This window comes from Dysidea avara, chromosome 8, assembly GCF_963678975.1.
Source record: "Dysidea avara chromosome 8, odDysAvar1.4, whole genome shotgun sequence".
NCBI lineage: Eukaryota > Metazoa > Porifera > Demospongiae > Dictyoceratida > Dysideidae > Dysidea > Dysidea avara.
Window position 1 is genome coordinate 26157361 of NC_089279.1, and position 14698 is coordinate 26172058.

The following is a 14698-nucleotide window of genomic DNA, read 5'->3' on the forward strand; positions in this document are numbered from 1 at the left end:
ACTTGTTCTTTGTCATTTATAGCCTTAGCAAAATCATCAATAATAGTTAGGAGTTGTGTTTCACATGAGTGTCTAGAACTGAAACCGTACTGATGTTTCAATAAAATAACATTGTTATCTGGGCATCATGTTAAATAGATCACTATCCTGGTCCTCGCACATATCCACCATAGTACCCAAGGCAACAAGAACTCTTAATTTTTTGAAACGCAACTTCAGTAATTGTTCAAGAGAAGTCAAGGAATCTGCATACCTCACAATGGTTAGACCACAAATGGAGTATGCATCAGCTGTGTGGGATCCATACTATAATTCACATATCCAACAATAAAGAAGGTACAGCGACATGCAGCTCGATGGATTTATAATGGCTACAGCAGATTTAGCTCAGTCTCGGCAATGATAAGTGAATTATCTTGGACATCTCTTGAGATCCATTGCAAGATATCCATGCTGCAAATTTTACACAAGGTATGAATCATCAGCATGCTACCTCCATCCCATCATATTACTTTCCATCAATGAGAACAACTAGGTTACCACCCACTACATTTCATATACCAACGTCATCCACAAGATCTCATCAAAGCAGTTACTTCTCGAGGACTATAAAAAATGGAACACCTTGCCACCCACTATCATCGAAACAACTGACTTTGAATTATTTACATCACTTTTGCAACAACGTACATTACTCGACTTGTAATTAGGCAATTGTTTCGTGTAATTAGTGTACTTTTTTTTTTCCTGAGCACACCAGCAGGGCTGACTGCTCACTACAAATAATAAATAAATAAATAAAATGTTGTGGGTATCAAGATGATTCATTACGTGACTACATATTATATGCTCTAAAGTTTTGCAGATTATGGATGTTAAAGAAATAGGATGATAGTTTCTGGCATCACTTCTTGATCCTGCTTTGTATACTGGTGTGACATAAGCTTGTTTCCACATGGATGGTATGGTTCCAGTACTTAGCAAGGATTGAAATACATGTGTTAACATAGGTGCTATTTCATTGTCAGTGTTCTTCAGAAAACATGAATGGATATTGTCAGGACCAGCTGATTTGTGTGGATTGCAGTCTGATTGTAACTTACATACACCCGAGGTAGTAATCTCAATGTCGTCAATTTGCGGATAGCGAGATGGGCCTATGTGTAGGAAATTTGTTAAGTCTTCAGTAGTAAACACAGCTCGAAACACAGCTTGAAATTGATGATAGAGTACTTCTGATTTTTGTTGAGTCAAAGACTAAACTCCCAGTTTAGGATTTAAGACTAGTAATGGTCAAGGATCAAGGTGAATTTTACCCCAGTCAAGACTTTGACCGCGGTCGCAGATCTACCTGCGGCGTGTGTCGACGTGACACCCCCTTGTACCCAAGGCAGAGTTATGATTTCAGTTATGTCCTTGTTATGCTAACTTTGATGTGGTTATTATATTGAGCTGAATTGGAACTCAACTTTCAAAAAATTGTTGTGTAGCTGAAAATCACCAGCCCAAGCAAAGTAACCATGCACCCAGCGGCTGTAAATAAGCATTCGTCAATACCTACTGTCTGCGTTTTCAGTTTTTACAGTTTCACAGTCTTCTAGCTAAGTGCATAGCTAGCTAGATATATAGCTACACTACTAACCGCCGAACCAGTTGAAAAGCGGATTTCAATCACAAAACTCAAATCACTGTTTGTGCATGTTACCTTCAGGCCTTTGGCGTGTTTAGTTACGCCATAGCTAAATTTTAAATAGCTAAATAAATAACTAGAAGTATAGCTAACGCGCACGCCAAACTAACAATGATGAGAAATCCTATAGCTATATGACGTCTCATGCAGTTTCACGAGCAATCACAAGTTTATAGCTCGCATTGTGTATTGGGGAATTTACGGAGTAATATAAAAACTCGGATACTGGAATGCCTACTATAAGAAGAGTTAGCATGTAGCTGTCTTACAAGCTATAGCTACTTAGCTAACGTGCAGAAGACGCCATGGGATTGACTAGTGTAAGCGTCTCTGTTTTTGTGGTCAGTATGCTTATTCTTGGGACGATCAAGGGTGGCAGCTGTACAACTGGGTGAGTAGACTATCTTGAGTAGACTATCATTTCGATCGACCTACGTTCATATAACTACACCCTGTACTAGCTCTAGCTAGTTAGCTACGTGTTGTCCATATACCATAATCCATATATCAGATTATCAGTCTAGCCATAATCGGTTGATTTCAGTTCCGTTTGACCATTTCCATCCGCGGCGCGAGTTATTCCGTGCCAGTTATAAAGCCGGTGCCAACAGGCCACAAGAAACTTAGCCCAGCTTAGCGGATTGGCTACAACTACTCACAAGAGGTTACTATAGTCTAATACAACAATATTAAACAACTACAGCTTAGCTAAAGAAGCGTCGCTTTTAGCTTTAGGCCATACCTATATATGTTTGAAAAGTTGTTGCTTGGACCCGACCGACCCAATTTTGCATAGGAAAAGAAAAAAATTAGATCACGTGGCACCTTAAAAATTGCTGCAAAGACCGAGATACTCTAATAGAACGGTCAGTTGGTACAATTTTGATCTCAAAAATAATGCTAGCTATCTGTAAACGTAAAACCAACATGTTCCTCACCCTTGGCAAAGAAAATCTATGATAGCATCAGTGCAGTGCTCATTGAACTACTAGCTATGTTCATCCGTTTTTATTATTATTATTATTATAAATATCTCATGTAAAAACTTTATTCCTAGAAAAAAAATTATTATATTGTTTAATTAGCAGAGCCCGCCTGGGGAATAAGTGCTAATGTACATTAAAATTAAAAGTGATTGTATAATAATTGTTTGAAGCTGTCAATAGTTTGTTGATTTAATAGTTATGTATTAGAAGGGATTTGATAGGTCTGCATACAGCTTTAATGTGACTTACTGATCTATTATATGGCTTGTAACCAACATGTACATATCTATAATATTATAGTTAGCCAGCTTTTTTTTTCCTACCGACCGACCCATTTTGTTGTAAAATAAATCCGAGCAACAACTTTTCAAATAGGTATGGCCTTACCTCACAGGCGGGTGATGCAGATCTAGAAGTTATAATGCGGATGCAACTGTTCAGGTTGAAACGGAACTGAAATCAACATTAATATTGTGTAGACATATATTCAATATTGAATGTAACCTATTTTCATGTAAGGAGTACAGTAGCTATAGACAGTTGTCGACTGTAGTCTAGCATAGCCAGACTGCTTTTTCTCTGCATGCACTTATCAAATTTCCAAAAAAAGAAAAAATTCCAATTGATTAGCGCTGTGTGGAGTAAAAGCGGTCTGGCCATGCGAAACTAAGTTGACTGCACTTCTGCATGTGTGTACGGAGCAAGGGGGTCATTTCAATAGCCTAATACAACATGAGTCAATTTCTAGTCGTAAAACCAACTGCTACCTAGTTAGGTTTAGTTCGGCTAGTCCAAAGAGGTCAGTGTCACATCAGTACGTGCTTTAGGTAGATCTGCAACCGTGGTCAAAGTTTTGATCTGCCTAAATTTCGTTTTGACCTCACACTGTGTGCCTTTTTCAATCTTTGACCGGTAACTTAGTGGGGATATTCCAGTACTTCTTGATTGTGGGCTGAAAATTTTTACCCTTGACTGTTGACTTGTCATGAATTTGGTGGCCTTAACCTTTGACTTAGACTTTAACCGCAGTTGTAGATCTACCTACGGTGAGTGCCTGTGTGTCATCCTCTTGTAGTCTTAGTGATTTCAGTACAATGTTATGCACGTAGTTTAATCTGGGAAGCACCCTTGCATGTGCAGGCCTTGGAAACCCTAAAAATCAAATAAAATTACAAATCGTGGTGTCTAGTGGCGTTGTTTTAACTGTTCTTCATAACTGTACTGTAGCCTACATGTTTCTGACTCCCTGTATTCACAGGCTTTACACTGTAAAAACTGAAGTGTCCACAGGACACCAAAATGTAATACGGACACCACTGGTGTCAGTACGTATATTGGGGTGTCCAGTGGGGACACTTCAGTTTTTACAGTGTATGCCTTCTCACAGGTCCACTGTACTGTAGCTATATTTGCCAAATTATGTGCAAAACCGTACTGTATGTCTCATATAATAGTTAATTGGTATTGCATGGAAAATACAGTATGCGGTGGTACTTTTATCCTCCCATGCAAAGTACAATATATGCTATAGATAGTACATTAACATGAGTAGGTCATCATGAGCATTATGCACCTGTCATTGTCATTCCCTATCCCTCACCCCATGGTGGGATGGGGAAATACAAGGGATTTGACAAATTCTAGTGCCAAATTCCTCAGAATCGGGGCCAAGAAGATTGTCAAAATCCCACTCTCTTACAAGAGGGGTTTCTATAGGAGATTTGATTTAGCTCTGTACCTACTGATAAAAAAATTGATTCAACAAACTAGCTTCAAATCCTGCCTTCAAAAGCCCTAAGGGCAGTGAAAGATGTACATAGATGCCAAATCCTCAGTTGGTGTCTTATATCCAGGGGGTGAGGCTTGACAATGACAGGAGCATTAATATTATCTACTTTATAGCTACATGTACCAGTTAGGCACTGGAGGGAGAACACATAAAGGTATAAAGCCTGTAAGTATGTTTACCACTAGCCCAAAGGATAGCATAGGTAACACATGCAGTGCTGTGATTCTTCAGTGGGTAAACACCCCTTAGAAATGATGCAATCATCACCTTGCAATTGGCTCTGCAGAGGTGATAATTGCATCATTTCTGCCAAGGTGTTAATTGCATGGGTGTTTATCCACTGAAAAATAGCAATGCTTATTTAGACAATGGCCCCTGTAACTGGAATTTTGTTAGTAACCCACAAAGTATGTAATTTGTTTGTCAAAAATTTGTGGCTGCTAAGTGCTTTACTGGGTAAGACACGGGTGTAACTAATCACTGGACTACTGGACTGGAACACTGGACTGGACTACTGGACTGACATATTTTTGGTTTTTACACATTCTGAGGTTGTGTTTATTGAGTCTTGCTAGCCAAGAGCCTTCAGAAAATTTGCAGTCTGCTACTAAAATGATGAGTGTGAGGAGTGGAGTAAGCAAAAACTGACTTCTCACTACTTGTTATGCTCTACAGCATTTATACACTTCTTAGTATTGTGTTTTGAAGATTGTAATGTCTAGCAATAGCTAACCAAAAATCATTTTACTATATTTGTACTACCTATGATACACTGTATCCTTGAACTAAATAGCTCAGACCCCTGGGACACAACCTATCCTTCCTAAGACAATCTATTGTAGCTAAGTTCATTCCTACATGCAATATACAAACTCATTGCACAACTGTAGGGTTTTTCTGTTATCATGATGAGTTCTTACATGTGCTGGTTTGCGTACTACAATATGTGACAAAATTTACAAGCTTGCTACTATCTCCAAGTGTTATCGTTAGTTAACCATAACTAGCATATTCCCTGCAGCATACTGATAAGAAGTATAGGTATATGTACTGTAGAAGAATATAAATAGAAGTGAAATCACTAGAGGTCAGGTTTTGCTTACTCCACTGCTCACACTCATCATTTTAGTAGCAGACTGCAAGTTTTCTGAAAGTCCTTGGCTAGCAAAACCAACCTCAGAATGTGTAAAAACCAAAAATATGTCAGTCCAGTAGTCCAGTCCAGTTTTCCAGTTCAGTACTCCAGTACAGTGATTAGTTACACCCGTAAGACACCTGTGTACAGGTCTCTTACCAGAATAAAAACCTTGCAAATATCTAAGCATTCTCTTGCACCAGATCGTAGTTAATGACTGACATTTTATGCCTTGTGTACGGTATGTTGACAGCATGAGCTAACATTTATTTATGCATTTATTATTTTTAGTTTTTTTGCTGCTTATTTATTTGTCTATTATTAGCAAAGATGAAACGCTATTGTAGCTACAGAAACAATGTATAGCAATCAGCATGTAGTAATTTTTAAAGGAAGTTAAATCAAAATTGTCCAAGTCCTCACTATGTTTAATATGTTGAATGCTGAATCAGTATACATGATTGCATATCCTTGGCAGAACTTATAATATCTAATATATCTAGCTATACTATAATTTGAAATTTTTTACATTAGTGTACAAATATCTAAATGGTAAATATACAATACAATTTTAAAAAAAATGCAATTTGGAAACACTTGGAGGAATCTCTATTATGTGCAATGGGTACTTACTTGACCATTCCATAAGAGTATTTTGATCCGTATTATGCATATGTTTTCTTCAGTTTGAGGATGGGGTATGGGCACCTCTCACTTAGGGTTCACCACTGAGTTGCCATTTAAACGATATATATTTAACATTTTAAAGTATTATGAATGACTCTGATGTGTATTGTAGGGCCAAGAGGTGGGGAGGGGGAGCACTTGCTACCTGTGTACCTCAATCCACATGTGTTATGCTGCGTAGTTATATAGCTTGATGGTTGCAATTTTTCATTACAGGGTATGCCATTTCAACCAGAGTTACATTATGTACAGGACAGCCTCCATGTTAGGATACAGGCGGAGATCACAACAGTTTACATACAGATGTGGCTGGTGGAACTGGTCAAGATGCAGGGGTACAAGGTATACATACTGTATTATACTATTATAGGTTAATGTACAGTATGGTAGTACCGTATATTAAGGATCATGGAGGTTTGGGTTTTTCTGGCCAAAATATCACCCAAAACCAGTTTCACAATACTATCCTGGTGCCTTGGCAGTATTGGTTAGGTATAACCAAACCCAAAAGTCCCTTCAGTATGACCATGAATGCTTAAAAATTAAAATAATTCTTTATACTGACTGACTAATTGCCTGATGTGACTACTCCACGAGTTTCTAATTGCTTCGTGTGCATTGTGTGTACCTCAAGTTTATGGTTCTCTATACTAGTTAAAGCATTACCTAGGCTTATGCTATACAAAGAGTGGTCCCAAGATGAAATATAGCACTCTGCTTTGCCTTTTGCTATATTTGTCTTTGTCTCTCACCCATCCTTTTACTTGCTATATTTGACATATAATACTCGCGGCAGTGCTTTAACTCTTACATATGAGGCGTAGTGCACTTATATACATCCCTCTCAATGATAAACTATTCGGCTTCACCTCGGGATTTGTCAACAGTAATTTCCTTTGAATTTAGATTCAGGTGCAATACACTGGAGTGACTCATGATACATATTATGACTCTTAATTAACATACCCTCTAACAACCCATATGTTATAGTTAAAGCACCGCCGTGCGTGTGTATGGAAAATACAACATGAGGGTGTGTGTCGAGAGGCTAATACAGCATGAGGCGAAGCCGAGTGCTGTATTTGCCTCAAGACATCACCTGAGTGCTGTATTTTTTATATGCACAGGCATAAGAGGTGCTTTAACTGTTATATTGCACTTCCTGGTCGTCTGGCTCGGAGAGATTTTCTCTAGTACTCAAATTGCTGCAATTTTCGGTGATCAGGAAATCAGTAAGTGTTTAACTAATCTATTTCTAGTTGTAGAATGAACTAATAGGATTAGTTTGGCTAGTTTTAGCGGTTTACAATGTCACACACATGATTAATCGTGCTGTCATATTTATAAAGCTTCGTGATCATATGATCAGTAAGTGTTTATACAATCTATTCCTAGCCGTAGAACGAACTCGTAGGATTAGTTTGGCTGGTTTTAGTGATTTACAGTGTGTTTACATAACATTCCTTAAATAAATTCTCCGCATAACTGTAACTGTATTTTCCCAGTGTGCTGTATTTTCCCAATTAAGCACATAACTGTACTGTATTTTCCCAATTAGCCGCATAACTGTACTGTATGATTCATACAGTACAGTTATGCAGTTGATTAGTGCTGCATGGACAATACGATATGCAGCATCACTTTGATCCTCCCACGCAAAGTACAAAATACTCATATACCCACACTAATGAAGAAACTTGCACCTAATTGCTATACTTTTGCATGGTAGACAAATTCCTTTTACAATTCAGCTTGCTCATGATGGACAATCAATTGTGGGACTTAGTAAACATATCTCCGTATATTTCCAGGGATATCCGTTCATGTCAACAAACGTAGGGCAACATTATGTATCTGCTGCCACCATTATCAAAGTCATGAGGTTTGTCTATAAAATAAATCCAGTGTATGGGTGGACTCTTACTGACTAGCATGATTGATAATCTAGTGTGGAGAGGGCTATTAGCCTACACTGATTAGTCGTGCTAGTGTGGGTGATTGTTCGCTCACTGTGGGCTATTATTAGCCTGCAATGATCATGACACATTAATATGTCATGTGTTGATCTCCCAGGTGAGAATGTACTTACCTAGGTGAGTATATTTACTCACCTCACGTGACCTCAGGTAGGTGTATACTCACCTGTTGTTTGGGGTGTATATGCAATATTCCCTATATAACCAATGATTCCTTTAAAGTTTCACGTGATTATGGTGTATATATATAGACATGCAAGAAGAATTAGGGGATCAAAAAGTAGTGAAACAAGGGCATAGTTAAAATGTAGTGAAACAAGAGAGGTTGCCTATACCTGCGGATATACTAATGGACATTTAATTCCTCTACTTCAGTCTATAGCTGTGACTGAATCGGAGATTAAATGTAAATGTCTACTAGTATATATGCAGGTATAGGCAATCTCTCTTGTTTTTTATACTTGTTTGTTTAGTTTTTCTGTAAGTTAATTATGATTAATAAGCTAGTGCATACCACCAGGGCTGGCCTTAGCATTCTGGAGACCCTAGGCAAAGCAAAAGTTAGAGGCCCCTCCTAACAGTCAAAGTATTGCCCATTTGTAGGGCCTTTATATACATTTATAAGCTTGTTATGCAAAACAGCATGGACTGCATGGCTCTATGTAGCTACGCTAGCTATACATGTATGTATGGCTGCTGTTTTTGCAGCTTTATTTCTGTCCTAGAAGTGTTTGTGTAACTTATTATAATATACAGATACCTTTCCAGCTCTATAGCACTGTATGACAATCTTCCAGCTCTGTCGTGGACTAGTGATAAACGGACTTAGATTACTTAGTTAGTTATTTCATGATTTATCACGTGTGTATATGAATATTGCTGTAGTTAATTTAATTGTTGTTACTAGATAAGTTGAAGTAGTGTGAGAGAACGTGTGGCGTGTTCCTTGGCTTGTATCCTTCGACGTTGCGAAGCAGATAGGTCTACAACTCTTCCAAATGTGTCAATCGAACCGGGGTAGAGCAGTTGTTCATCATATTTCATCCCTTCCCCCACAAGCTCTTCAGCTAGCTGATCTTGAGACATTTGCAATCGAAGAACCAGTGCTACCCCTTGTAATCTTAGTGCCAATTTCTATCCAGTGTAGCTACTACAGAACCACTCAGTTGCACCAAATCAGAGGCGCAAACGAAGGATGCGCCAAAGCAGCACAGTCAAGGAGCACCAAATGGTGAACAGCCAAACTACAACAAACCACACCTAATATAGTGTACACCTTCTCCTAAGTAATGTACAACTCACATGAATTGGTCACAATACAGACACTATAAGAAATCCATGTCTCCCCTATACTCCAAACTGTCACAGCACTGTCCCTCCATATTTGTTTTTAAATGCTAACTATAACCTGAATCAGCTCTGCACGTGAGTAGAACAATAGAGAATGTTCCTGCGTGCTTTTGTTATGACGATGTAAGTACTTGATCTATAATGATAATAAGTTGATAGAAGGCTATTCATAACCTGGGAACACCTAGAACTGTCCACTAGTGTATGGCTGCATAAGGGAAATGTGAATGCAATTGGCTGTATGAATAGCATTTTATTATAGATGTACATGCAATCAGTAAACCTGAGGCCCCCTTTTTGGTGCTCGGAGGTCTCCTCAGCCCCTCAGCCCTAGGCAGGCTGCCTACTCCGCCTAAGGTTAAGGCCGGCTCTGCATACCACATCAAAGAAAGAATGGTATTAGACATGCCATACAACTAATTTTGTGTCTGAATATGTGCCCCAACAATTGACTGCTGAAAAGGTGAAGTTTTGTTTCAGCTATGTTCACCCATTTCACAGCTTTACACACAAGAAGAGTGAGAGAAGCACCTGCAACTAATCCAGCCATTCATTCCCATTACAAATATATATAGGTAACCTATCACTCAAACTACCATAAACTGACTCAACTCAAAGAAATGGGACACAAAGGACAAAAGTAAGTAAGTAAGTCTTTGATGCATACGTACATCATACGTACTGTGGTATGTACCAAAAGAAACCAGTTGGGCTAAAGTGAAATTTAGCAGTGAAAGGATCAAGCCTGTAGCCTTACCCATTATTCAGCTATGCTTGACTGAAGGCATCAGTCAGTCAGTCAGTGAAAATTATACTGAATATAAAAAAATAAAAATTTCATATACATAGCAATGTACTGGAAGTCAGGTCATACTGAAGGAACTTTTGAGCTTGATGGACAGTTTTGGGGTGATAGTTTGTCCAGAATCTTTGTGATCCCTAATATACAGTACTATTTTACTGTATGGTGACTATTGATGTGTGTATTATATAGCACTTTGGACTTTCTCATAGATATTAAACTGTTCACTGTACAGTAAATGCAAGTGAAAGGAATTTAACTACATAGGCTTCTGTGTTGCTAACTTGAATCAGAATCCATATTAGTAGCATAGTTATTTTAATTACAGCCCTATATGCACCAGACACATCCTAAATGTATTAATTATTGGTCAAGTTCCACATATGGCTGTACTGTGGGGATTAAATGTGTGCTTTAAGAAGAGTTTGGGGTAATACAGTTGTAATGTGTTATGTAGTAATATTACTTGTGCAGTAACGAGTAATATAATACATTACATGCATGGCAAAGTAGCGAGCAATATAAAATGCATATATCCAGAATCGTAACATGTTACTTCCTTTTCCTGCGCATTGTATCCACCACATGATTGTTTGTATTTTGGGCCCTGACAGCATTGTAGATGGCCATACAGGCGAGTGATAGTGTATGGAAAGTACACTTGAGGACAAGATACTTCAACAAAGCATGTTTTTTTAGGCTGAATTTCACCAGAAAAATGCATGTTTTCCTCATGTCACTTGTAGTTGTAGGCTGGGAGCCTGCATGTATTTAGAAGGTTGGGCTTAAAGCTTGTAATGAATAAATGTAATACACAATATTCATACACTATGATAGTAGTGTATAGTAGGAACCACAAAGGAGTAGGCGTGGTCCATGAAATAACATCACCCACAAACCAGCTTCAATTTTCCCTGATGACAATGAGGCAGTATTGGTTAGGTAAAATTAAACCCAAACAAGGTTTCAAAACGCTTTCAAGAAGTTGCTACGGAATTTTAAAAATACTTTATTTAACGGAATTTTCTACTGACTGACTGAGTAACTGACTGACTGATGCCTCCAGACAAGCGTAACTCGATAATGGCTAAGACTATGAGCTTAATTTTTTCACTGTTCGACGTCGCTTTGGCCCAACAGGTGCCTTTTGGCATACTGCAGTATGTACAATGCATTCTTCATGGACTTACCAGTGTCCTCCTTTGTGTCCCATTCATCTTTGCTGACAGCGAAAAGTGTCGATTTGGCGATAGCACATGATGGCTTCCCTTCGTAACGGAAATTGTCTGTATTTGTCATAGTGGCTATTTTGATAGCAGAGGTGCTTTTCAAACAGTTCTTCATTCGTACTGCTGTGTAACAGGTTGAAAATAGTAGACAATGAAGTGTAATGGATACTTCAATTTTCAGACGATAATTGATATAACTGGGTCGCGTGGCACCATTTCTTTCTTTCGGTATGCGTGGATTGCAGAGGTACTTTTCGAACAGTTCTTGATTAGAAAAGCTGCGTAATGGGCTGAACATAGCTGACAACAAAGTGTAATGGATACTTCACTTTTCAGACGACAATTAGGACGCGCGGTGCCATTTCAGATGCAGTATGCGTGGGTTCACCAGTCATAATAATTTATTTGCAATAAAAGTTAACAAACAAGTACGTAGAAAAATTTGGAATTTTCAACTAGAGTAGAGACCATAACACATCGATAAAAAGTACTGAAACAAGCTGGAATAGTGGACGATATTAAATCACAGTAAAACAATAAGAAGTGTTATATCCCTACTGTGCATTTTCATTATGGTATCTTGAACACAGTAGGGATATAACACTTCTTATTGTTTTACTGTGATTTAATATCATACACTACTCCAGCTTGTTTCAGCACTTTTTATAGATGTGTTATGGTCCCTACTCTAGTTGAAAATTCCAAATTTTTCTGTGTATATTACTAGTTACAGCCCTCAGGTAAAATGTAATATATAACTCGTTTCTTTTTTTCTGAGGTAATATGTAACTGTAATGCATTACATTGCATAGAAGTAATAAGCAATATGTAACGAGATACATTTTTAGAGTAATGACTCCAACTCTAGCTTTAAACCACACATTTGATATATACAGCATGTACTGTTTCAATACCCCTCATTCATTGTCTTACCACATATGTAATTTTTATCTCATTGCATACACTTAAATTTTAATAAGATGAGGGAATACTTTTAAACAGGGGTGTAGCTAGCTTTTAGGATTACTAGGTCTGACTGTCCCCATGCAAGCTCCTTAGCAAGAAATGCTAGCACATCTCTGTGGGCTCTTTATTACACATTTGCTTTTAACTGTTGAAAAGTGCATACGTGTATCTAGCTAGCTACTATACTGCTGTTTGTGCAGCTTATTAGACTAAGCTATTAGTGTAATGTTACTGCGTGAATAATATAGAAACTAAAACTAAACAATGCATGACAAACTTATCACAGCTCCAGCCCTGTGCAGTATCTACTCTTTTCTACAGCTCTTTAGGCATACTCTTCATCAGCAACCATGAGATAACTTCAATAAAAACAATGATCCTCCTGAGCTTCCTGTGCAACTGGTAGAACAACCACCACATTAGCTTCTCCCACACTATCTGTGCCTTGGAGTTGGCTTTTGTCCATTTTCATCTGTCCATGTTAGATGTCTAATAAAACAATCTAGTATGCTGTTATCCACTCAACAGTTTCACCAACAATCTAGTATGCTGTTATCCACTCAACAGTTTCACCAAATTGTAGGACACAATTGACCCTTGACTGCTCAAATTTCAAAATATGATCAGGTGATGCTGGGAACTATATAAAAGTTTACTAATTGATGAAGTAAACTCAAGTATAGATGTAGCAACTCTTCAAAAGTACCACAAGACTCTATAAAGAGAGAAAGCATGTAGTTTGGTGGGGTGGGTGCCGGATTAGTTACCAGGCTCACTGCCTGGGCACCAGCAATGATTGCTCAGGCCTGTGCCCTGGTGTAAAATTTTAATTGAAACACACGTTTGACTCAGCTAACCTTTGTGCAGAACACACACTTGATTTCTCGTGATTGTTTCAGATAAAGTTCACATTGCACGTGTGTTTTTGTGTTCATGCATGTTAGTTTGTCCACAAGTATGCAAGAAAATATGACTGCTTATACTGTAGCTACTGGATATGTAAACTTATTCTCCGATCTGTGTCTAATTACTGGAGTAAATTATTATCAAAATGCCTCTGGAGGCTTTACAACTGCTTCTTTTCATTTGTACTTCTGTTGTTATTGGTACATGTTTACTGACAACAACATGAAGCACTGTTTGAAAATTTCTAGCACCTCTAGATTATACATAGGTTCCATGATGTCTGGCCAATCATCACATTTCATTTGTAATCAACAATATTTTCAAATTTCTTTGCTAATTTAAATGATTCTTTGAACAGATACAGGAGAGTTTCTGTTTATCAGTCTACAATCATGTCAGAAGTTCAATATATGCAGATATCAGCTTGCTGCAGTGGATACGTCGGATCTCCTCCAAACTGCATAGGTCAGTATATGTCATATCTAGTTGAATTACCAATTCATTGTAATTCCTGTACAGCCTACTGCCCTGATGGATTAACTACTGAACAATGCAGTAATGGTAAGAACACACAAAGAGCACACACACTGACACTGTAATAATACGCTCACTAAGCACATTAAAGGACTATTCCATATCAATCAATGGATCAAACAAATGACCAACTACTAAATTAAATGACTGACTGACTGACTGACTGACTGACTGACTGACTGACTGACTGACTGACTGACTGACTGACTGACTGACTGACTGACTGACTGACTGACTGATTATCTGACTGACTGACTATCTGACTGACTGACTGACTGATTATCTGACTGACTGACTGATTAAGCAATCACACCATAATTATGAAACAATAACATTACAAACACATGCATAATCACTCATGTGCCCTACTACACATAGAAAGTAATAAAATTATTTACAGCATCAACTTATTATAATTGATGCATACATGTATATGTGACCCGATTATGGTAAATCAGTATTAACTTATGATGTCACATTTGACAACCCAAATATTTATGACCAAATTAAATATTCCAAGCAATTAGTGGCGGAGGAAGTAGTTGATATGAGGGGGGCTGACCAGGGGCAGAAATGAACTGAGGTACTACATTGTCTCTGGTTTGCTAAGGTGAAACAAAAAAAGAAAGAAAGAGTACCTCGGGTTTT

General features: G+C 38.0%; 1 protein-coding gene across 1 annotated transcript in view; it reads left to right on the forward strand.

The window, feature by feature from the left end:
* The first annotated feature begins 13908 nt into the window (after nt 1–13908).
* The window catches only part of LOC136264889 (adhesion G protein-coupled receptor L4-like), a 42188-nt gene continuing 41398 nt past the window's right edge, over nt 13909–14698 (forward strand). Inside the window, exons 1-2 of the mRNA XM_066059654.1 lie at nt 13909–13981; nt 14036–14077. Coding sequence (XP_065915726.1) covers nt 13909–13981; nt 14036–14077 — 115 coding nt within the window. The remainder of the gene's footprint in view (nt 13982–14035; nt 14078–14698) is intronic.